Consider the following 25,267-nt stretch of genomic DNA (forward strand, 5'->3'; position numbering starts at 1 on the left):
CCAAACTTCAGGCCAAGAGCTCCGGGACACTAAATGGAGTTTTTAACGGAATGACCAAATGATGGATGGTGGACAATCTTAGGGACCACTTTTGTCGATTTGGAATCTCATGGACCAAAGTGATGAGTTATGCAAATCTCAGGAACCATTTTGGCGATTTACCCTATTGTTGTTCCGTATTTGACCTTCCTCTGCTTGCCAATTGGTTCGTTTGGGTGAAAGTATGGCAGTTCATATTTTTGTCCAAATATTGCCAATTGGCTAATATCCCAGACAATTATCGTCCTAAGGAGTGGAGTTGCTCTAATAGCTTCTACAAGGGAGATGGAAGAAGCACATAGGATCTCCAAACTATATCTCCCTCATGGATTAACACTCATGTACATGTATTTTACATTTCAATTTTGCATATATCTGTTGAAATTGCTGTAATGAAGGTAGCCATGACATTGTTCCAACTTCCAATTAATAGGCATTTAGTATTATAGTTTAATGTATTTCTTTTTATTTATAAGTGAGAAGTCTTATATTCGATTCTCGTCAAACACGTATTTTAGATCCCATTATTGTCAGCAATAATATCGTTTGTTAAAAAAAAAAATCGCAATTTATAACATCCACGCTTGTCTTATTGGCTGCCCCAACTCCAACTATTTATGATCAGCAAAATCAACCGTCTCATATTCCCTTCTTAAAACTCAAATTCCAACAAAAATCAAATCGCTATTAATTAATAAAACCCTCTTTGTCAATCAAAAGAGGGTAAAAAGACTATTAAGTTTTCTATCACATAAACAAAATGATGGGCAATAATGTAATTTTACATGTCCAAATTTTACTGTTTTTTATTGAAACCTCACCTACAGGTAATGTTAAAATACCTTCAATATTTATATAAAAAAAAAAATTAAAGAAAACCAAAAATTAAACAAAACGTGGCCGCTGCCGAGGCCGAGGTCGCCATTCGGACCCCTCGCACGCCTCCTACGCCCCGTCGTTTAATCGTGGTGGAGGTGGCAGCGATCGTGGAGCACAGAGAGAGGCGAGGTCTCAAAGTAGCCGGCAATGGCGGACTAACAACGCCACCATAATCACCGGTGCACCACAGACGTCATTTCAATCCGAAACGGGCCCCAGCCAGCGCAGGCCAGAAGGAACGGGCGGTTATAGTGGAGTGGTTGCACCAACACCAACACGGGAGCCTAGGACAAATACTCCTCGCGAACCGGTGCCGGCTCAGGCTTCGCTCAGTCCTACTCCTCCGGATGCAGAGGCACCGCTGATCTGTGAGATGGAGGAGAAGCTAACATTAACCCCTCTGACACCGGCTTTGTCCAAGGCCATTAGGTTTCCGGCCAGGTTTCAGAACTCTAGGGGAGTAGGTCCAAGTGAGGGCCAACCACTTCTTAGTGGAGGTTGCGGACAGGGATCTCCATCACTACGATGTAAGCAATTAAGCCTCTCTGTATTCCGACTCTTCAGTGTCCTCTTACAGTAAGTATTTTTCCTTGGTATTATTTTTGCGTTTTCCGTTTACTTATCAAGAATGAATAAATATTCAAGGCATGAATATCATTCTCTTCTGAGCAAAAAACCGAGTAACAATTAGCAAACAACCTGTTCACGCATTCTCTTATTTTATAAATTTCTTTCGTATTTCCTTTTTGCTTTTTCTCTACTGAGAGTTGTTTCACAAAAATTTTGGAGAAATTTTATTTGAACCCTTATAACCTATTTTTAACATTTTATTTAAATTTTGCATGTGAAGTGTCTTTTTTATCCTATTGTATAATTATAATAAAGTACAAGAAGAAATTAACAATAAAACTAAGTTTTATCAATACACCCACTGTAAAACCCCACCCCAATTATAAAGGTAATTTTGAGTTTTTATTTTAAAAATTGTTTTTTTAAGGCCTTAATAGGTGTCTAATTTCACACACACACACACACACATAATTCCCTCTCTCCTCTCCCTCACCTCTCCCGTAACTTTCTCTCTCTCCCTCTCATCTTTCCCGTTGAAGCTCTTTGTAACTCACCCTCACTCTCTCTAATTTCTCAAGCATCACCACTCACAACCACCATCTCTTACGGCTTGGTTCAACACAAAATCACCAGAAATAAATATTGGATTGCCTGAGGATCTTAGCAGTGGCTCTGCATGTTCAATCTGATAACTGGTTGAGGGGGGCTGATCGGGGAGCTCCATGTTTGCCGGCGAAGTCCAACTAAAAAATGACGTTTCAGTCGTTAATTTTACACGAGAATCATTCTTATTCGACCTCAGGTATTTTCCTAGGTTTACTTCATAACTTTTGGACTCGAATCCGAGATTCTAACTCCTGTAGTCCTTTTGTTCTTCACCCTAATTTCCGATGTGGATCTTCGGCGAGGAACTCGGTAATTTTGAGGTCCCTTGAGCTCGAATGGGTCCTCATTAAACCTCAGGAAAACATTTCATGCTCTGCATGTTTGAATTTACCTAAATATCTAGGTGCTAACCTATGTATAACTTTCGGTGTTTTCCTAGATTTGTTCCGGTAACGCCTGTTGTTGAACTCCGGCGAGTTCGTGTGCGGTGTGTGTGTGTGTGTGTGTGTGTGTGTGTGTGTGTGTGTGTGTGTGTGTGTGTGTGTGTGTGTGTTGTGCCGTGTGTGTGTGATGTGTATACTGTGCACCCATGTGAGTGTGTGTGTTGTTGTGTATGGGTGTGTGCGTGTACAGTGTATGTGTACAGTGTGTGTGTGTGTATTTAGTGCGTGTGTATGTGTATATGATGTGAGTGTATATGTGTGTGTATGGCGTGTACTGTGTGTGCTGTGCATGTGTGCATGTGTGTTGTGCATACATGTGTGTGTGCTGGCGTGTGTGTATGTGTGTTGTGTGGGTTTGGGCTCAAGCCCAAACCACCCCTTTTGTTCCTTAACTATTCAAACCCAAAACCCAATAGGTCCTAACCCTATTTAACCTAAACTTAAACCCTAATCCGGATCCAAACCCAAGACCCATTTCCATTTCTTGAAATTCTATAGTTGGGTAGTTTGATAAATTGTACATTTTTGTGCTTAGGTGAAGTTGCTAGTGAGGATTTCCTTAATCCTTTTCCGCACAACTCTGCTGCTACGGAGTATCTGTGAGTGGAACCCTTCTAAAATTACATGATTTCATAGTTTAATTGCATAAATGAATAACATGCCTTACGAGTTTATGAACTAATTTTATGTTAAGCATGTTTATGGTAAATGTTGTTTATCGTCTTGTTTTTGGTGATGAATTAATTGTTGGCCTATATTGAGCTATATTTTAATATATCGTATTTTCTATAAAAACCATGAACTGGTAGACTATCTGATGGATGACGATAGGATGCTAGAACATATTTTCAAAACCCTTTTTATAGTATAGATGATGGATGGCTTTATACTATGAAGTGGTTATTTATGAAAGGTGTAACTATTTGTGCGTACCTAGTGGACACTATGCCGCCTGGGGCGAGGATTTGGTGTTGGCAGATAGGCTGGGAGAAATAATTCCTAGTTACGGGTTGAGGGACACGGAACAGGCATTGGGTCGTGAGTTGGTAATCTCTGGCTACGGGTGCAGAGACCACGATGCTGGCATAGGGCTGAGAGTTATATTTATTCAGTGATCTTACTAGCAGCACACCGCGCTTACGAGACGATCTGTGAGACGTTTGATGTTTTGATTTCTGCGATATGTCTTTAGAGATGTTTTTGGCATGCTAGGGTTTTCAGTAAACCTATCACTTATTATGCTAGTAGTTTTCTGTATATAAACTGTGGGGGTTAGTATCTTGATATCTGTTTTATTATTACTGTATATATGAACTTGGTCCACTCACCTTTGTTTTGCACCCCCATTCAGGACTTATAATCGAGGCATACAATCCCGGCGTCAAGGCATTTACGCAGCGGCATCTTCGAGTCCTCTTGATGTAGGACCTGCTCATTTGTTCATTCAATTTTGTTGATGTACAAAACCGGAGGTCTTGGCACAACGTAAATTCAACCGTGAATCTGCAAAAAATGTAAATAACACAAGATGTATCGTGGTTCACCCCAATGTTTGGGCTACGTCCACACTGATTATTGTATTTTTGAGAAGATTGTGAGAGAGAGCTTCTGAGGGTGAGAGGGCCTAGGAATTGGCCTCCCCTAATTGTGAGGGTGATGAGTCCTTTTATAGAATAAGGGCTCCTTACTTATTACATATTTGCCCCTTCCTTTATTACATAATTACATTTAAGACCCCCGAGTATTTGTACGAGATCTAAATACGGATGCCCTCAGTATGTTATAAACAGTAGTCCCCCAAGTTTTCTGTCAAGATAGTCTTTTGGCTGGAGACTTGAAATTCAGTCCATGTGTGGGCCGAAGTAACTAGATGTTGTCTTGAACTGATGATCGATATGAAGCGGTGCTCAATCTGAAATGATGCTCAACTAGAAGTTGCACATGCTGTGAGGCTGCTCGGCTCGTGGCTTATGTTGCCTTGGTTGGCTCGACTTGTGGTGTTGAAGGTGAAGGAGTCCATTTTATAGAATAAGGGCCCGCTCCTCAATACATGAACGATGGGCTAGAGTTGATGCTCTCTAATGATGGTGAGGGAGTCCCTTTTATAGAATAAGGGCTCGCTCCTCAATACATAAATGATGGGTTAGAAGTGATGCTCGCGGTGAAGCGGTTGCTCAGCTGAAGGCGATGCCCTCTATTGAAGGTGAGGGAGTCCCTTTTATAAAATAAGGGCTCGCTCCTCAGTACATGAATAATGGGTGCTCTCTAATGAAAGTGAAGGAGTCCCTTTTATAAAATAAGGGCTCGCTCCTCAATACATTAATGATGGGTTAGAGTCCCCCAAGTATTTTTTATGAGGCCCAATATATGGTACATAGTGTAGTCCCCCAAGTCTTCGGTCAATAGAGTCTGTTGGCTGGAGACTTCAAATTGAATCCATGTGTGGGCCGAAGTGGCAGTTGTTCAGAGGTGGTATTTGTATACCCTGTATTGAAGCTTTGTAGGTGAAGCTTTGCAAGTGAAGCTTTGAAGCTGGAGCTCTGTAAATGAAGCTTTTGAAGCTAGAGCTTTTGTAAATAAAGCTTTTGAAGTTAGAGCTCTGTAAATGAAGCTTTTGAAGCTAGAGCTTTTGTAAATGAAGCTTTTGAAGCTGATTGAAATGAGTGATGCTCATGAATGTTTATGTTGATTGACATGAGTGATGCTCATGGATGTTGACATGAGTGATGCTCATGAATGTTGACATGAGTGATGCTCATGAATGTTTATGTATGATTGATATGAGTAATGCTCATGAATGTTTATGTATGATTGACATGAGTAATGCTCATGTATAATTTGAAGTACTGGGCGTACTTTTGATCACCTGGTTGGTGGTAATAGCGGCAGGTTGCCAAATAATTTTGGAGTACTGGGCGTACTTTTGATCACCTGATTGGTGTTATTTTGGGCTTATGGGCCTTCGTCCTCCACAACATACTAGCCCATTTATTTTGGGTTTTGCCGTTTATTTTTTATTTTTTTTATTTTTTATTATTACCCTCTAATGGGGTTTATATAGATGTCTCCGAAAGATAGGAAAAATAAATTACATCATACAAAAATAAATCCGACTCTCTGCTCAATGGGTCACGCCCATAATTCCCTTTTTTCCACCGCACTCTCTTTGTCTCTTCACCTGGCAGACAAAAGGAATCATAATAATAGGAAGATCTTTTGCTTTTCTTCTTTTCTCCTTTCCTTTTTCTTTTTCTTTTCACTTTCTGCTTTGCTTTTACACTAATTTCTTCCCTATTTCTGAAATATTCTCATAGTCCACGTTTAGCCCATCTTCTGGTGAAAAGCACGCCTTCACTTGCAGGACCCACATGCAAGACCCAAGTTTAGCCCATCACTCCAGCCAAAAGTGAAGACGATGTGCAGAGCACCTTTGACGAAATTCAATGTGCAGAGCACCTTCGACGGAATTCGATGTGCAGAGCATCTTTTCTGACTTGAAAAACTCACCGTGAATAACGTCAATGAGTACGCTCCTGCTCCACTTATTAAGATTGGAAGAGTATGGCAACGATGATTTCATCTTGTTCCCTCTTTAGTTCTTTCTTGTAATGATCAGCTTCACTCGTAGCAGCAAGGTACCCGCCAAGTCCCATAGATATTGCACCGACGTCACTTCAGCAATGCCGGCAATGAGAATGATAGATGAGCTAACATCGGCACCGGACAAGCCAGCGGCTAGGGCAAAAGGGACAGTGAGACCGTTGGATACACCGAGAATGACGTCACGCACAATCTCACTCGACATGAAGTGCTTCTCTTCATGGTCATGCAGAATCAACATCTACTTCTTTAGGTCAGCATAACCATTTTGATCAATATCAGTCTTTAGGTCAACATAACCATCTTCTCCTCGTGACGAATACGCCGTCGGGCAATTGAAGGAATACGACGGCAAGAAGCTGGTGTCCGCCACCAAGGAGGGTTTCAAACTCGATGATGAGATAGAGGAAGAGAAGAAAGCAAAGGAGGAGAAAAAAAAGTCATTTGAGAACTTCTGCAAAACAATGAAGGACATTCTGGGAGAGAGGGTCGAGAAGGTGGTGGTTTCCGACAGGATTGTCGACTCGCCCTGCTGCTTGGTGATCGGAGAATACGGGTGGACGGCCAACATGGAGATGATCATGAAGGTGTAGGCGCTGCGGGACAATAACATGAGCTCCTACATGTCGAGCAAGAAGACGATGGAGATCAACCTGGATAACGAAATCATGGAGGAGCTGAGGAAGAAGGTGGAGGCTGACAAGAATGACAAGTCTGTGAATGACCTCATGCTGCTGCTGTTCGAGACTGCTCTGCTGACCTCCAGCTTCAGCCTGGATGACCCCAACACTTTCGCAGCGAGAATTCACCGGATGTTGAAATTGGGGCTGAGTATTGAGGAGGAGGAGACCGACGGTGATGATACTGACATGCCTGCTTTGGAGGAGGACGGTGCTGAGGAGAGCAAGATGGAGGAGGTGGACTAAGCCAGTTTCTGCGTTTTGGAGTCAATTGGGATGTCATTTGAGTTTGTGGATATTTCGGGTATTTTGGTTTCCTGGGTTTTTTTGTAGATTTACGGCGGGGGTGAAAAAATGAAAGAGAACCGAGATAACTTTTCGTATCGTTTCCCACAGACGGCGCCAAATGTTGATGCACAAAACCGGAGGTATTGGCACAAAGTAAATCCGACCGTGAATCTGCAAAAAATGTAAATGACACAAGATGTATCGTGGTTCACCCCAATGTTTGGGGTACGTCCACACTGATTATTGTATTTCTGAGAAGATTGTGAGAGAGAGCTTCTGAGGGTGAGAGGGCCTAGGAATTGGCATCCCCTAATTGTGAGGGTGAAGAGTCCTTTTATAGAATAAGGGCTCCTTACTTATTACATAATTACGTTTAAGTCCCCCGAATATTTGTACGAGATCTAAATACGGAGGCCCTAAGTATGGTATAAACAAATTTTATATTATTTCTTTTAGTATTCTGGTTAGTTGTATGCTCTGAACACGTTCCTTAAATGCATATTCTTTATTCTTTTATATTTATAAGTCTTAATTATTCCTTATTTTCAACTTTTGCACTCAATAAATGGTTTTCGTCACCCTCGGGTGTCAGCCAACACGTGCCTATCCTGGTATTCAGGAAATATCAGGATCGGGGCGTGTCAGATTGGTATCAGAGCGTGGGTTGTTCAGAGCATACTTAGGATTCTCTTCTATTCTCGTAAAGTGTCGGTTTTGACATCATTTAGATGTCAGGACTTCTATATTTGGTTCCATTCGGCACAGTTGTGCTAACCTTTCTCTATTTGAATTGTCACATTCTGGCTGAAATACAATAATTCATGTCGGGATTGTACCTCAGTAGTGATGGATTGGATTGTTGGATGACTTTCAACATTAGATCGATACTTCGCAACATGCATTCCCTAGGAATTACGAGCGGAGTGGATCTGCATAAGAGCGTTGGGAAACGGAAAAACCTAAGTGGTTTGAATTTGGAAGATTTGAAGCGATGATATCACCCTGCGACATGTGTTCCTTAGGAATGGCGGGCAGAGTCATATGTCTTGGAAATTGCTCGAAACATTCAAAGTGCGTGTTAAAGAAGCGAGTAAGTGCTAGTGGTGACAACAATTAGTAGGTGGTAGTTGGTGGGAGCAAATCAATGTTCTCGGACTCGTTTCCACTGAGGATATTTGTGTGAATCTTTAGAATGAATCTTCGGTGATTATTCTATTGATAACCTTTTTGCTTATTCCAATGACGAAGTCAAGTTCATTGACATTTGGCTGTCAGCTTCACATCAAATTCTTCAAGTATTGACTTCGTTTACAATAATTGCTTTTCTTGGGAAACTCCTTGGTAGCAGACGATATTCTCATTAATTTTCCAATGGGAGTTGCGATTCCTTTTGTTGTTGTAACTAGACTTAGATGATGAAGATCCATACTTGTTTGGATAAATAAACTTCTTGAATTTCACCTGGGGGTCTAATACTCGGTGGTAAACCCTAACTCCTTGTCCATGCACTTTTTGGTAAAGTTGAATTTAGCCTCTTACTTTTAGCCCAACTAACTAATGCTCTTGTCCACTACCTGTTCAGCCTCGCAATTTTCAGTGTAATGGCTTGAGGCTGTACCATATTCATCATTGTATGAAGATCGAGCTTTACTTTGAATTTCTCTGGACTCATTGAACTTTGGTTTCCTCAAGGGCATCACTTTAAGGTAACCAATAGTGCCACTGCATACATTTGCAGGCTGCTTTGTATCTTTCTTCTTCGTCATTCTGCTGATTTAGAGGTTCTATGTTTAAATTTTGAACTTTGAAACAGCTTTCACAAAGTATTGTGAATTTTGAATTGTCTTTGGCCTCGTCAAATCTTATTAACAGTTCTTAACTATTCTTGAGATTAGACCTATTTTCTTTTGGCTAAGAAACTAGTTGATTTTACTGTGATGATTAACCAAATAATCATAGACAGTGACTCCTATTTCTGCATCTTCACCTTCATTCGCTCGTTTGTTTCTCATTGTAAACTGGATCATGCTGGAACAATACACCGAGGATGACAAAAAAAAAACATTTGTTCTCAGCATGGTTTCTAGTTCAAATCCCAACATCTTGTACTCTAGATTCTAATGGACTTGTTTTGACCTTTAAATTCTTGAGTGTTCTTTCAACCTTCTCGACATGGTTTTTCGTTCAATTAGTGAGGAATTCACGATCGATCGATTTAGTGAAAGTGTGTGCCCAATTCTTATCAATTTGGACAGGAATGTTAGGAGCATAACCTTTTCACAAGCTTACCAAACTTACCAGAAATAGTTCCATGTAGGTGTGAAGTTAAGCCGTCTTTTGGTAAGAGATTGGTGAAGATTGTAGTGTAAGTGATCAGCTGATTGCATCACTATCTTCACGTTGAATTGAAAGGTCACCACTCATTATCTTGTTGCAATTCATCACCATCATATCGTACTCTGGTAGACCTTTTCGATGATGTAATGTGTTTGCCACAACGCAGCTTTCCATTACCTCTCACCAGGATCCTTCTGTTCGAGAGCACGTGGGCATGAGGTTTAAGCGGTCTTTTAGCAAGAGTTGGATGAAGGTTTTAGTACAGAAGGTCAGCAGATTGTATCACCATCTTACTATAATTCATAGGCATCACATTGGTTCTTTTCCAACGTTATGTGTTTGTCTCAAAGCATCTTTTCACTGCTTCACTTCCGAACCTTATTGTTGTGAGTAGGCGGATGTCGAAACACTTCTAGCAAATCTGTTTGGTGCACTCTGGGATGGCACTACAACACGGTTGAGGTGAGAATTGGATAATCTTTACACCTCTCTCAAAAGGTGTGTGCTATCTTTTGTTTTTAGGTTGATCATTTGCGAGTCGTTCTTCTTTCCACCAACTTTGACCTTGTTTGACTAGAAATCTGCAACTAAGCAAAAATGGAGAAGTGGTTTAAGTACTACAATAGCTCCCAAGAAGTACTTCTTGTCAAGGAAGATGACTTATCATTTTCTGCTTGCTTGGTTCGAGCTTTTGGGTATACTATTAACATAGTAGCCACTTTTCTTGAATCTCAAGGTACATTTTTCAAATGGGTTCTTTATTTGTGAAACTCTGGAGTAGTTGGTCACATTTGGAAGAACGGAGGAGAATAGGATGCTTGGTGTTGGATGCAATTGTTACGACGATAGTTTTTATTTTGTTTGGTTGGGTACGACACTTTTGTGACATAGTACGAAAGTTTTCTACAGGCAACACTGGTTGGCAGAGGAGTATTGTGAACTGGTATTTGGATGATTAAATTTACAACATGTGAAATTGTGCACCCTCAGGAAATTAGTGCTTGCTTATCGAGACAACAATGTGTTGTTGATATCGTGGGCTGCAGACTGTGATATCAATAGCTTATTCGTTGGGTTCGCTAAGCAAGTGGGCAGGAAGACCTTTCTTCAGCAGTGGTTACGGATTTATTATTGTTGTGGCTCGACCCAAAAACGTATCTATTCTCGGAGTACGTGACGTTTCGAATTCTTGGGCAAGACCCACTTTCATTTCCAATTTTGGATTTTCAATATAAATATTTTAACTTCCGTTACTAGTTATTTATTTTGACGTTACAAATGTTTTGGGGGAAGTATTTCCGTTTTCAGTTTTAAGTTTAGCACGAGTTTTTTACCTATATGTTTACCTATCTATTTTGATGTTATCGTATTTTACATCCTTACTTTTGGCCTTAAGCTATTTTGTGTTTTCGACTTTATATTTCATTAAAGTATGTTTCTACTTTTCCACTGATGGGGAAAGAAAGTAAGAGCTTGGAGGCATGATAGAGGATTTGGCAAACCGCTCGCGACGGTGTGGCGTATTCTCTTTGATGCACCCACTCTGACTTAATTTCTCTTTATACATAAATTCTTCTTCCTATTTTTGAGTTTTTCAGTGTAGTCAGTTATTTCAAATTTCGGGGACGAAATTTCTTTAAGGGGGTAGATTGTAAAACCCCACCCCCAATTATAAAGGTAATTTTGAGTTTTTATTTAAAAATTTGTTTTTTAAGGCCTTAATAGGTGTGCCCAAGGGGCCCACCTTGTTTTTGTGTCCTGGTTTTTCCCTTTTTTGTATTTCTAACACACACACACACACACACACACACAATTCCCTCTCTCTTCTCCCTCACCTCTCCCGTAACTTTCTCTCTCTCCCTCTCATCTCTCCCGTTGAAGCTCTTTGTAGCTCACCCTCACTCTCTCTTATTTCTCGAGCATCACCACTCACAACCATCATCTTTTACGGCTTGGTTCAACATAAAATCACCAGAAATAAATATTGGGTTGCCTGAGGATCTCAGCAGTGGCTCTGCATGTTCAATCTGATAACTGGATGGGGGGCTGATCGGGGAGCTCTATGTTTGCCAGCGAAGCCCGACTAAAAAACAACATTTCAGTCGTTGATTTTACATGAGAATCATTCCTATTCGACCCCAGGTATTTTCCTAGGTTTAATTCATAACTTTTTGACTCGAATTCGAGATTCTAACTCCTGTAGTCCTTTTGTTCTTCACCCCAGTTTCCGATGTGGAGCTCCGATGAGGAACTCGGTAATTTTGAGGTTCCTTGAGCTCAAATGGGTCCTCATTAAACCTTAGGAAAACATTTCATGCTCTTCATGTTTGAATTTACCTAAATCTCGAGGTGCTAACTTATGTATAACTTTCGGCTCCCCATATTTGTTCTGGTAACGCCTGCTGTTGAACTCTGGTGAGTTCGTGTGTGGTGTGTGTGTGTGTCTGTGTGAGTGTGTGTATGTGTGTGTGTGTTGTGCCGTGTGTGTGTGATGTGTATACTGTGCACCCTGTAAGTGTGTGTTGTTGTGTATGAGTGTGTGCGTGTATAATGTGTGTGTGTGTGTATTTAGTGCGTGTGTATGTGTATATGATGTGAGTGTATATGATGTGAGTGTAGATGTGTGTGTATGGCGTGTACCGTGTGTGCTGTGCATGTGTGCATGTGTGCTGTACATATATATGTGTGTGCTGGCGTGTGTGTATGTGTGTTGTGTGGGTTTGGGCTCAAGCCCAAACCACCCTCTTTGTTCCTAAACTATCCAAACCCAAAACCCAATAGGTCATAACCCTATTTAACCTAAACCTAAACCCTAATCCGGATCCAAACCCAAGACCCATTTCCATTTCTTGAAATTCTATAGTTGGGTAATTTGATAAATTGTACATTTTTGTGCTTAGGTGAAGTTGCTAGTGGGGATTTCCTTAATCCTTTTCCACACAACTCTGCTGCTACGAAGTATCTGTGAGTGGACCCCTTCTAAAATTACGTGATTTCATAGTTTAATTGCATAAATGAATAGCATGCCTTACGAGTTTATGAACTAATTTTATGTTAAGCATGTTTATGGTAAATGTTGTTTATCGTCTCGTTTTTGGTGAGGAATTAATTGTTGGCCTATATTGAGCTATATTTTAATATATCGTATTTTCTATAAAAACCATGAACTGGTAGACTATCTGATGGATGACGATAGGATGCTAGAATATGTTTTCAAAACTCCTCTTTATAGTATAGACGATGGATTGCCTTATACTATGAAGTGGTTATTTATGAAAGGCGTAACTATCTGTGAGTACCTAGTGGACACTCTGCCGCCTGGGGCGATGATTTGGTGTTGGCAGATAGGCCGGGAGAAATAATCCCTAGCTACTGGTCTGAGGGACACGGAGCATGCATTGGATCGGGAGTTGGTAATCTCTAACTACGGGCGCAGAGACAACGGTGCTGGCATAGGGCCGGGAGTTATATTTATTCAGTGATTTTACTAGCAGTACACCGCGCTTACGAGACGATCTGTGAGACGTTTGATGTTTTGATTTCCGCGATGTCTTTAGAGATGTTTTTGGCATGCTAGGGTTTTCAGTAAACCTATCACTTATTATGCTAGTGGTTTTCTGTATATAAACTGTGAGGGTTAGTATCTTGATAATTGTTTTATTATTACTATATATATGAACTTGGTCCACTCACCTTTGTTTTGCGTCCCCATTCAGGACTTAGAATCGAGGCATACAATCCTGGCATCAAGGCACTTCCGCAGTTGCATCTTCAAGTCCTCTTGGTGTAGGACATGCTCCTTTGTTCATTCAATTTTATATTATTTCTTTTAGTATTAATGTTAGTTGTATGCTCTGAACACGTTCCTTAAATGCATATTCTTTATTCTTTTATATTTATAAGTCTTAATTATTCCTTATTTTCAGCCTTTGCACTCAATAAATGGCTTTCGTCACCCTCAAGTGTCGACTAGCATTTGCCTATCCTGGTATTTGGGGAAATATCGGGATCGGGGCGTGTCACCCACACCCAGTAATCAAACTCTTACCATCATGCAATCTTTTGCCTACTTTCTATTATGGCGATCTTGAAGTTTTGGATCCTCCAACTAAGGTATGAATCGAATCCATCTCGTTACAAGTCTAGTCCCAATAGTAAGGAATTATTCATTTTATAAATTCTTTTGGTTCTTTTATCTGCCGACAACTCTTGAGTCTCTTTGCCAGTTGATAATCTTGGTTTTTTAATGATAATATTATTATGTCTTTCGTGTCTTATGGATGTGGGGGTGGGGGGTGCATATAGTGACTGTTTCATTTGGTGGCTACGCATATAGGTGTTAATTACCCCTGATGTTCCAGTGAAAAGGGTGAAAAGGGATGTGATTAAGCAGCTCGTTGTTTTGTACAAAGAGTCACACTTAGGTCAAAGAACCCCAGCGTATGATGGTATGAAAAGCATTTACACAGCAGGTCCATTGCCTTTTGAATCCAAAGAATTTCTAATCAAGCTACCTGAGAAAGATTACTGTGACGGGTCATCTTCTTCTTCTCGCTCGAAAAGGTATAACTATTTTCGTATGAGAGTTCAGTGCTTGTGTGTCTTGTTTTCATCTATATATGTTTTTATAGTTATTGCAGTTTTCTGAATATCAATTGTTTTTGCCCTTTGGTGTGTTTGAATGACTTACAGGTTGGATAGGGAATTTAAGGTGACTCTCAAACTGGGGAACAAACCCGACCTTTATCAACTACAACAATTCTTGCGCAGGAAGAAACACGAGTTGCCTCAAGAGGCTATACAAGCACTTGATGTTGCTCTTAGAGCCTCACCATCTGAAAAGTAACGCATCTCTTTGTTAGAACCAGCTTATGACATGGTTTCTTTCATTCTTCTGTAGGGCCGGCACTGAGGGGGTGCAAGTGGTGCTACCGCACAGGGTCCCCGATTTTTCAATTTTGCATGCATTTATATATATAGTAGTATGTGTAAAATATTACAAACTTGAGTCTTAGTGCAAGTGGAATTATTGCTTCTTTACATCAGCTTAGGGGATGAGTTTGAAACTCATCTCTATCATTTTTTCAGTTTATATTTTTATTAAATGCATAAGCTTCCACAAAATAATATAAAAATTCCACATAATAACATACAAATTCGAACCCTAACCCTCTAAATAGTTAAGGAAAAACAATACGCCACATTTCCACTTGTTGATTTGTTAAATTTGTTTGTGCTATTAGAATTTATAGAAGCTCAATTGAAAACTAAAATTATTATTTTGAACAAAAAAATATAAAAAAATAAATAAATTCTTAGCACTTTTTAAGGCCTCCAATCTCAGGACCGGCTCTGTTCTTCTGTTTCTTGTTTCGTTACTAATTATATGTTGAATGTTGTATTTTCTACTACAGTTAAACCGTTGTTGGGAGGCCTTTTTTCTCCACAACGCTTGGGCCAAAAGGCGAGCTATGTGAGTCTTGTGATCTTTATGCTCAGACCTATTTTCAGTTTGAATCAGTACTTATTATACGAACTCTGAATATTAGGTTTGCTCTAGAAGACGGAAGTAGTAAGACACTAGTTCAATATTATCGTGAAAGGTACAATGTTGTGCTAAAGAATGTGGCGATGCCTGCCATTCAATCTGGAAGTGCTTCCAAACCTGTTTATTTGCCCATGGAGGTACCTTCCTCGACTCTTTAAGCGGCTTGTTTTCCAGTTTGATATTTTTTCTGGGTACGGTACTAGCCTTTATGAATTAATTTACCTATTTACCTTTCTGGCAGCTTTGTACAATTGTTTCTGGCCAGAGATACTCCAGGAAGCTTAATGAAAGACAAGTAACAGCCTTACTACGAGCTACATGTCAACGTCCCGGTGATAGAGAGAGAGTATACATCAGGTCTACTCCTATGTCGTCTCTACAATGGATGGTATTTTTTACTAAATCTAGATGGTTTTTAAACTTGTTTCTTGTGGTCATGTTTCTGCATTTATGAAGATGGTTGCACACAATAATTATGATGGTGATGGACTTGTCAAGGGGGGAATTTGGAATGCGAATGAGAAAAAAAATGACTTTGGTTAATGCTCGAGTTTTACCGCCTCCATCGATGATTAGTTGTTTCTGTTTTTATTTTAGCAGCGCAAGTGTTTTGTTGATCTTTTTTTTGTTACTGACGTTTGAATTGATGGCAACAGCTAAAATACCATGACAGTGGTCGTGAAAAGTTTGCAAATCCATCGATGGGGCAATGGAACATGACGAACAAGGTGAGGAAGTGGTTTCTAGATTTTTTAAGATGAATGTGGTATCTGTACGTTGGACACCATTGCACGTGTGAAATCTTCAATGTGTTTTGAGGATAATTAGTGGCTTTACAGACAGGAACTTCATTTGAAATCTTTAATTGTGGATTTGTAATTATTTGAAAATACAGTCTTTTACTGATTTTTTGATATTTAAGGTAACATCACAATGCAACAATCATCTATATTAGGAGTCCGATTACTGATTTTTTTGGTAGAAATTGGTTAACGGTGGTAGAGTAGATTTCTGGGGTTTTGTCAATTTCTCCCGGTTGGACCAGAATTTTAACTACCGATTCTGTGAAGATTTGGTCAATACGTGCATCAGCAAGGGAGTGGTACATACAGCTCTAATTTTAACTTGTTCCAATATCTGTCTTGAAACGTTTAATGGATTTCTTACCGTATTGTTTATCTTCTTAGCATTTCAATGTGGAACCTTTAGTACCGTTCCAATCAGCTCATCACGGACAAATGGAGAGCGTGCTAAGAGATATTCATAGGACGTCTATCAAGCGACTTGAAGAAATTGGACAGAAGGGAAGGCATCTTCAGTTGTTGATCGTCATTTTGCCTGACGTCAGTGGAACATATGGTGGGAAGAAAACCAGCAACAATTTAATTTTTGACACGACATTTAAAACTGTTGTAGGTTGGCGGAAGGAATACTATTCTGAATGATGCCGTTCAAGAGAGGAATCCCTTTTTTACTGGCGATGCCACAATCATCTTTGGTGCGGATGTTACTCATCCTCCACCTGGGGAGGACAGCAGCCTGTCAATTGCAGCTGTAAGTTATGTCTTCTGTTTTGATTTTATTAGGAAGGTAAAACTTGTAATCTTTCATGCTGTTAATTTTTTTTCCCAACAGGTGGTAGCTTCAATGGATTGGCCAGAGGTTACAAAGTTTTTGGGTCAACATTTGAACTTTGGGCTGAAAGGAAGGAGGACCCAAAAAGACTAAAGAAAGGAGGCTTGCTCAAAGGCCAACACCAAGCCTAGACCGTCCATCTCAAGACCAACTGGCGCTTCGCCATTAATGCAAAGGCTAGGTGCTTACAAGAGAAGTGACAACTAATGGAAATCAACCTACTCTCAGCCCAAAAATACTTTTCAGTGGCAATACAAGTAAAATACTGATTAGTCACAACCCTTCAATTGCTTTCAGGCAAGAACAAAGCTACAGGCGGTCGGGCTAATTAGGCTATTAAAGGAGGAAGAGGGCCCAGAGACAAGGACACTCAACCAATCAAACAAACAAATATACAACTTGCCTCTCAGTCAAGCAAATACCCAAAAAGTTGTACTTTGTCCAGACTCTGCACCCTTTTAGCCATAGATTCCCCTTAGAAAGACATCTTTTGTCTAGTGTAAAAGCTCTGCTACCTTTCCCAAATATTATAGTATCGATTCTCTCATGTAAACTTGTTCATCTTTCATCCCATTTTAGTACTCGATCCCCTGTAACCACAAGGAGAAAGAGATTGCAAGACGTTCAGACCTTGCCTGACAAGGTGAAATCTTGCCTGATTCTCTTTGTTTTGTCTTTAAATCAATAGATTTGGTGTTATAATGTATTTCCCAGTATATGTTCAAGTCGTTTCTAGTCTTTTGACGATCCCAAGTCCCATCAGTACTCAGATCTGGCTTACTTAGTGGTTACCATCATTAAAAAGGCTAAATGGGAACCAAACTGGTGACTTAATCAGATCTGGACCTTCACCCTTTAAGCATACAAGATAACGAACTAAAAGTCCTTGGTCTCAAGGCATAGAAAAGAACTTAATGTGGACTTAACCCATCCACGACAATCCTTTGATAACAAGAAGTCAGAATAACTTGGGACGCAAGTAATCGGCTTAAATACATTTGTTCTACATCTGTCATACAGAGATGGAAGTGGCATGCCTTCGCACTCAGTTAGTTTTGATTGTGAGCCTCAAGGCCTACACCTAAGGCCCCACAAAGGCACATTTCGGAACTAACAGTGTCCTCCTCTTGCAGCATCCCGACAAGCAGGAGCCCGACAAACAACTAAAGTGCCAACTCCTCAGGAAGCTGTATGCTCGAGCCAGGGACCATTCCCAGCGAAATTCCTGCCCGAACACAAAGTACCGAGGAATTGTTTCTGCACGAGCTCACCGTGAAGAAATAATCCAAAATCTTTATACTTCAAGGCAGGACAATAAGAATACTGTTGTTCATGGAGGAATGATCAGGTAAGGGTATTGTTTCTGCACTAGTACATTTTCGTTATCATTTCTTTTATGATCGTTCTTATGTTTTCTTATCATTCCTTTTTTCATTATGTTAGGGACCATTTGATTGCATTTTATAAAGCAAATCGTCAAAAAAAATAAAAATAAAAAAAACCAGCGAGAATTATCTTCTACCGGTAAAAAAATTTCCATTGTGGTCAAGCAATATTGCACAAAACCAGAGAGATTTATCGCCTACCTGTAAAATTATCTGCTATTGTATTTGTTTTGATGTTTGCTTGACAGAGATGGAGTTAGTGAAGGCCAATTTAGTCAAGTTCTGCTGCATGAAGTGGATGCAATACGACGTGTATGTTGACTATTAGAATTCAGGAACTCATTTTCGAGATTAGCTAATTTTACCTAAACGTTCGTCACTCCTTTCAGGCTTGTGCCTCGCTGGAGAAGGGATGCATGCCACCAGTTACTTTCGTAGTGGTGCAGAAAAGACATCATACTCGGCTGTTCCCTACTGATCGGAAGGCAGATAAGAGTGGCAATATTCTACCAGGTTTGCAAATTTGGATGCATTGAGAATCTGATATTAATAAATTTGATGTTTTTCGGTTGTGCATCAACTTTTTTAACCTTCTCTAGGCACTGTCGTTGATACTACGATTTGTCACCCGACGGAGTTTGATTTTATCTCAACAGTCATGCTGGAATTCAGGTACTGTCTGTACGTACACTTAACAAATACATCCCAGTTGTGTTTTCGTGGTATTTTATCTGGGTATTATCCGCTGCGAAATTTGAATTTTTCTGTTCATAATTCGAACTGTCTTGTTATTGTTCATGTAGGGAACTAGCCGGCCAGCGCATTACCATGTCTTTTTCGATGAGAACAGGTTCACTGCCGATGCCTTGCAAGTATTAACAAACAACTTATGTTACACGTAAGTTTCTGCTGATTTCAATTCTTTGTTTTGGTTTTGCACTTGTACGGTGCAGTTTGAATATAACATATGTTGTTTCAGGTATGCAAGGTGCACTCGCTCTGTTTCAATAGGTACGAACTTGCCTGAGATTTTTTACTTCTGTTTTTTGAAAATTATGCGTTTGCTGATTGCGCCCTACTGTTGTTTACGTTTTTTTCGTTTTCTCGTGCAGTTCCTCCTGCTTACTATGCTCATCTCCTTGCTTATCGCGCACAACACTACATTGAGGGAGATTATTCTGATGGAGGTCCTAGTACAGGTCCTAAAGCCGGGGTTGCTGGTGGTGTGCGGTTCAGAGCCCTGCCCGAGATCAAACAAAATGTGAAGAATGTCATGTTCTACTGCTGAAATATATAGGCAGTCTTGGTGCTTCTTCCAAGTTCTTTTCTTTTAGAAGCGTGCTTTGTCGAGGTACTTCGAATTAAGTTGCACAAAGACCTTAATCTTGCACTTCTGTTTCTCTGAAAAAATGACATCTGAATCTCATCGGTGATGGTTCTTCTCGCAAGTTGTGTGTCCTGTGTATTGTGCATTTTGTTAAGTATTGTATTTTTGCATTAAGGCTACGTCTGGGTAGTGGAAAAAGGAGGATTATGGACGTACTTTCATGTTTGGTGAGTCCAAGCTTGGAATTGTTTTTCCTCGTCCTAGCGCGAAAGAGGAGGATTACGAAATTACTTACTTTTAAACGTCTCGGTGAGTTCAATGTCAAGATTGTTTCTCCTCCTACGGGGAAAAAGGAGGAAACCCAATCCCAAGCTTGGACTCACCTAAACGTGCACAACTGTAAGCCTGCTAGAGTAACAGTTGTGCACCCGGGTTTACCTGCCCGATGCCAACGATACGAAGAGCTAGCTTTGCTACCCGAAAAGGCTCCTTTCTTTCGGGTAATACTCGCAAACTGATGAGCACAATTGATAAGCATTGTCAAAGAACTGTAGATCACATGTTAAAGCAAATGTGAGAATAAAAATCCAGTTTCAACTTCACAGTTAACATCTTGATAATATCTAGGTAATCACAAGCATATACCGATGCAAATAAGGCATGACACGAAGGAAGTTTCGGATAAACTACTATCCCGTCGAACCAATAAAATGTAAATGTATTTTACAACCTATCGACAGGGCGATGTGTAATTCTACATGTTTGATGAAAACAATCTCAGAAGAAACACAAACCTATTCTAATGCACACGGTCTTACCGGTTCCAACAAATATAAACCAGCAAGATAAGAGATTCAGTGGAAAAAAGAATGAAATGATAACCCCGGATCTTTAGAAGCGTATGCTATAAAAACGAGTTTCCTTGTATAGTTATGATAAGTGAAAGGAAAGCCAACATGCATGCTGGAATCAGCTCGTAGCGATCATTATGCAAAGAACGGCTGTCACTTAGCTGTCCTGCATTGACATATTCACTTTGTCCGGTTCTACTTGTTGCAGAAACATTAACTGTTGTTGAACCTAATAAAGATGATAAATCGGATCAAAGTTTAGTGCTGGCATAGACTCGGAACTTAGAGAGCAAGTGCATAGATTGCATAAAATTCTTTCAGGAGGATTATGGAAACTTACAGTCATAGTTAGTCCATCCAATTCGTTGACCACCCAAATCATAGACCACGATTTTGTCTTTCAGCACGAGGTCTGGCAAAAGAAATATCACATTAATAAAAAATTAAAAAAAATTTGGGGAGAGAGAGAGTAGGTTACAAAAATGTAATAAAAAAATTCTCATACAAGGATTTCAAACTCTAACATACACCGAACCCACCAAGCTCATGAGATAAGGGAATATAAATCTTCAAAGTGGTACGGAATAGGCAAAATTAATTATTCGATGAGAAGTTTCTAGTTTGGTGTCTATACCTCCTAAAATCGTTATCCCCGAACCTCGAATCTTCTGAAGGCCAATGCACCACCTTGCAGCTCCACTCTGTAACAAGAAGTTTACCCATTTCAACTATAGATTCAGACAGCAAGACTACAGCTCTACATAAGGTTAATAATGGACAAGCGGTGTATGGATGATGTAAATCCTATAGCTGACAAAACCATTTTTACTTTTCAATATGTACGTGCTAAATTCTATTGAGTGGAGAGCAACCGTTAACGGAGGAAATGTTGAAGAAAAAAGCAGTAGAATGTATACTGAGGTATTGTCAAGAAAAACTATGCAGTTGGAGATTCCATCATAAGGATTGTCCATTAGAAGAAGCTTATGCATTTCACTCCAACTCGTTAGCACTTTGTGAAAGAGAAATGTCCAAGCAAATCCTTGGTAACTGAAACAATTAAAAGGAAAACTTACAACAGAAGTCTGCTGTATAAGGTAGTCCTGCGGTCTCAGAATCAAGGATGCACCGCCAGCAAAGTTAAAACTAACTTGAGGAAATATATCACTGACACTGAACATAAAATACACATACATTTTAGAGTAAAATCATTACAAAACAGAAAGCACTGAATGGAAAAACAATGGAGATAACAGATTCAGAAAGTTAACCTGGAGGTGATTAAATAACATTGATTTGCGCTGGAAACAACAGGGTGCACTGATTGTGAAACTGAAGCAGTTATCTGCATGGCACGGAAAAGTATAAATTCAAAACTTTCTAACTTATGTTTACCCAAATTTTGTGAAACTCAAGATCAGAAAAATTAACTAGATTAACATGTCATAGAGCATGATGGTTTCATTTTTTTCTATCGAAGCACCAATATGATGTCCAAAGCAGACTAATTATAGGAAATCACATTACATAAGTGAGACTTACAGCACTGACAAAAGGGTCATAGGCTTCGGCTGCAAGGTATGCCAAAGTTGTACCAGAATCAACTATAGTTCCTCGGTTGCTTGATGTTGCAAACACTGCTGTATCAATGGGTAATATCTGCCCGTTGACAGAAATGCTCTGCAGATTCAAATTATAATGAGGCCTGAAATATTAAATGTCCAAATGATTAGTCAAAACACATCAGTCAGGAAACAATATCAAATAGAAAAAAATTCCTAAAATTTGACATATCAGAATTGAGCAACATGTTAATTTGTTTGGGGGTAAGGCTAGCCGACATTCACCTCTCCCAGACCCTGCGTAAAGCGGGAGCCTTGTGCACTGGGTACGAGAAGTATACGCAGAAGGACTAGTTAAGTTGTTAAGGATTCCAAATGGTTTGGTTTTAGGTGATGACAATGCTATAACGGAGTCGGATTTCTATAATGAGTAATGACTGATCAACAATTGTGAAATAACAGAAAGCCACCAAATATTTTTGGCTTTGGGGTGATATTGTAAGATGTGCAGTGGATTTATAATCAAAAGGAACGTACTGTGAGGGGACAAGCGGGCTATAGACTATATTTGGTTCCACAATCTCGCCGATAACCAATATACCTCCACCAGTATCGTCTCCCCTCAAGCAGTGGGAGAAGACACTTGGTGCTACTCCTTGCGAAGACAACTGAGAGATGACAGACATACCCTGTTGGCCAAACCCGAAGATCCCATCAACTGCTCTATCTGACTTTGTCAAGTCCCCACTCTGCAAGGTGCTACACCTGTTTTCACCATCCTAGGGAATGACTTTCAAGATTCAAGCAAAATGCACAAAAGATTATAAATCAATTATTTAACTTGGAAAGACCCGTTATAACTCACCCAAAAACAACATTAGCTGAATAATTTTGGGTCAGAGAACCCTCAAGAATCGTCTCAAGGTGCAACAAGTCTGATACGTAATAACCTGATGTCCCACTGCCATCTCCATACTGGAATGTGTAAGAACACTGGTTATTCTGCGTGGAACAATCAGAATCCGAGGATCGAACTCCAAGACTGCACCTTCGATCCGAGCAAGAAATGAATTGTGACGTTGTTGAGCTTCCAGGATCAAACAAATTGAGCTGAATCTGTAAGAATTACAAACAACCTTTACGAAAACTGTCGCAGAAAATGGCTCCTAAGCTTTCACAAGCTCAAAAAGATTGAAACCATGATAGGAATGTCGACAGTAAGGAAATGCGCGTTTACCGGGAGCCCACTTGTCTCAGGGCAACCATTGCAGGAACCGCAATTGACCCACAAAACATCACTTCCGGTGTCAATCTGCACATAATAATCTCTTGGAGGAGATCCCAATTGCAGCTTTGTATAATAAAGCCTATATAAGGGAAACAAATTCCCCAAAAAGCCACAGAATTATTAACAATCCTCCAAAGCATTTAATGATAAATACCCATTACTGCTAAGAATATAAAACTTAGAGAACAGTCAAAGCAGAAGAAAACAATTAAGAAAATCGCATTAAATTTAAAACTTATACAACTTTCAAAGAATCAAATAAGGAAAGAAACCACAACAGGGAACTAATTGTTACTTATAAGGAAAGAAACCCAATTCCACAACATCAAATCTAAAAAATTAGAGAAAACCCACATCAGAATTACATAAAATGGTGCCAAAGAAGGTGTCCAAATTACCCAACGCGGAAGGGGTTGTAAGTTCCCTCAACAGGGAAATCAACGATGCCATTGGAGGACTGAAGCTTCCTCCCATGCCGGACTCTGTCCCGAGCTCTGAGTTGACTCAGGTCCTCTAGGTGGTTCGAAGGAAAAGCTCTCTCGAGGCTGAGGGTCGCCGGAAAACTACAGAGGACCACAGCCGCCGACATCAGAATTGCGCCGGCGATGAAAATTACGGTGGGAAATCCCATTTTGGTCGGACCAGAATTTGTATTAAAATACAAGACCCGAGAATTAATTAGGAGCACTCAGAGCTTCCAAAGTTCCAACGGCAGACAAGGGCATTGATTGAGGCAAGTATCTATCTTCGTTGTGCGTTTTTGAGAGTGAGGAAAGAAAGAGTCTTGAGAGAGAGACAGAGACAGAGACAGAGACAGAGACAGAGAGATGGGAATTGAGGGGAGAGAGAGTACAGACAGAAGTTTCGAAAAAGTGGAAATGGACAAACTTTTTATTTTTTATTTTTATACTTAATTAATTTGTGGTAACCTTTACTTTGTGTTGTCTAATCGTACTTCTTTAGTCTTTTACTTTTCAAAGTACAAATCTTTGAGTCTGCGCTGTGACACAAGTGGGGGACTTTCCACGCTATTTCTGGGTTTTGGTGAACTAGTCTACAATGTACATCGCGTACGGTCTCTCTCTATGGGTTACAAGGTCGAAAATAGTCTGAAAATCGTCTCTAACCAAGGATTAAGTCAGAGGGCATTGAAATTTGGGAGGGCCCCACGGAATCGGAGAGGGTTGGAGGGCTGGCCAATTTTTTTTTTTAATGTTTTGGTATTTCTGTCGGTTATAGCCGATAGAAATAATATATTTTATATTATTAGTGTCGGTTAACCAACACTAATAGCAATGTTAATATAATATCAGTTTGAATAGTATCGGTTAAAACCGACACTAATTTGAATTCCAATGGCTAGCCAGTTACTAGCCGTTGTATTCAAATTTTTTTTTTGTTTTTATGAATTTAAATCTTTTTTTTTTTTAACTTTAACGAAAAACACCCGGTACTATTCACTTTAACGAAAAACCACATTTTTACATTAAAAAGTCAATCTTGGTACTATTCACTTTACCTTTTATTTTATCCTTATCATTAAAACTCAAAGTTTTCAAGCACTTTTCATTAGTTTTTTTTTTTTTTTCTATAACTTCCTATAACTTTTTTTCTATAACTTATATTTTACAAAATTTGGTTCATATTTTTTTTTAAATTCCATTTTTTCCTATAACTTCTATTTCACAAAATTTGTTTCATATTTTTTTTAAATTCCATTTTTTTCCTATAACTTCTATTTCACAAAATTTGTTGGATTTGAATTCAAGTTGTAGTTTTTAAATAATAAATTATGTTTGGCTCTATAGCCATTTGGCCCTCGGTTGGAGACGATTTTTTGTGACAGGGCTAAAACGAGCCCTCTGGCCCTCTGGCCCTTGGTTGGAGACGGAGGCAAATATGGCCTTGTACTGTTCATTAAAATATTAATATTTTAGAGAATCTTAGAGGACCAGAGGGCTAAAACGAGCCATCTAACCAGTCATCGGTTAAAGATGACCTTACTTTGCAAGTAATATATTGGTCACATCAAGTAACATTGCAAGCCATATTTTATAGCTACGAATTATTCAATAATATGAATGTTTTACGTTCTCAATAATTATCATTTTGCAATAAATTATTTTAAATATAGTTCCGTTCATAATTATTATTCTGTAAGAAATTATTTTTAAATCAATTATGTCAGACTATATTCATATATTAGCTATAATTGAAGAGACTAAACGT

General features: G+C 39.5%; 1 protein-coding gene and 2 pseudogenes across 1 annotated transcript; 2 read left to right on the forward strand and 1 right to left on the reverse strand.

The window, feature by feature from the left end:
- Window positions 1–964: 964 nt before the first annotated feature.
- LOC103448086 (protein argonaute 5-like) lies at window positions 965–19,298 on the forward strand (annotated as a pseudogene).
- LOC139189237 (heat shock protein 82-like) lies at window positions 6,437–7,130 on the forward strand (annotated as a pseudogene).
- A 714-nt stretch (window positions 19,299–20,012) lies between the features above and the next one.
- On the reverse strand, window positions 20,013–23,914 carry LOC103448024 (aspartic proteinase 36). The gene is made up of 10 exons (XM_008387256.4): window positions 23,437–23,914; window positions 22,988–23,117; window positions 22,616–22,866; window positions 22,288–22,515; window positions 21,731–21,893; window positions 21,460–21,533; window positions 21,265–21,361; window positions 20,823–20,889; window positions 20,529–20,600; window positions 20,013–20,417 (listed from the first exon to the last, which is right to left on the reverse strand). The coding sequence occupies exons 1-10, from the start codon at window positions 23,667–23,669 to the stop codon at window positions 20,242–20,244; spliced, it is 1,491 nt and encodes a 496-aa protein (XP_008385478.1). The 5' UTR covers window positions 23,670–23,914; the 3' UTR covers window positions 20,013–20,241.
- Window positions 23,915–25,267: the final 1,353 nt, after the last annotated feature.

This window comes from Malus domestica, chromosome 11, assembly GCF_042453785.1.
Source record: "Malus domestica chromosome 11, GDT2T_hap1".
Lineage (NCBI taxonomy): Eukaryota > Viridiplantae > Streptophyta > Magnoliopsida > Rosales > Rosaceae > Malus > Malus domestica.

What these genes read in the sequence shown, in the direction of transcription:
- LOC103448024 (XM_008387256.4), bottom strand. Translation starts at nt 23,669, where the DNA reads ATGGGATTTCCCACCGTAATTTTCATCGCCGGCGCAATTCTGATGTCG. An exon ending in CTGAGACAAGTGGGCTCCCG is followed by an intron (nt 22,867 to 22,987) that starts GTAAACGCGCAT and finishes TAATTCTTACAG; the next exon opens with ATTCAGCTCAATTTGTTTGA. An exon ending in TGTTATTTAATCACCTCCAG is followed by an intron (nt 21,362 to 21,459) that starts GTTAACTTTCTG and finishes TTTTATGTTCAG; the next exon opens with TGTCAGTGATATATTTCCTC.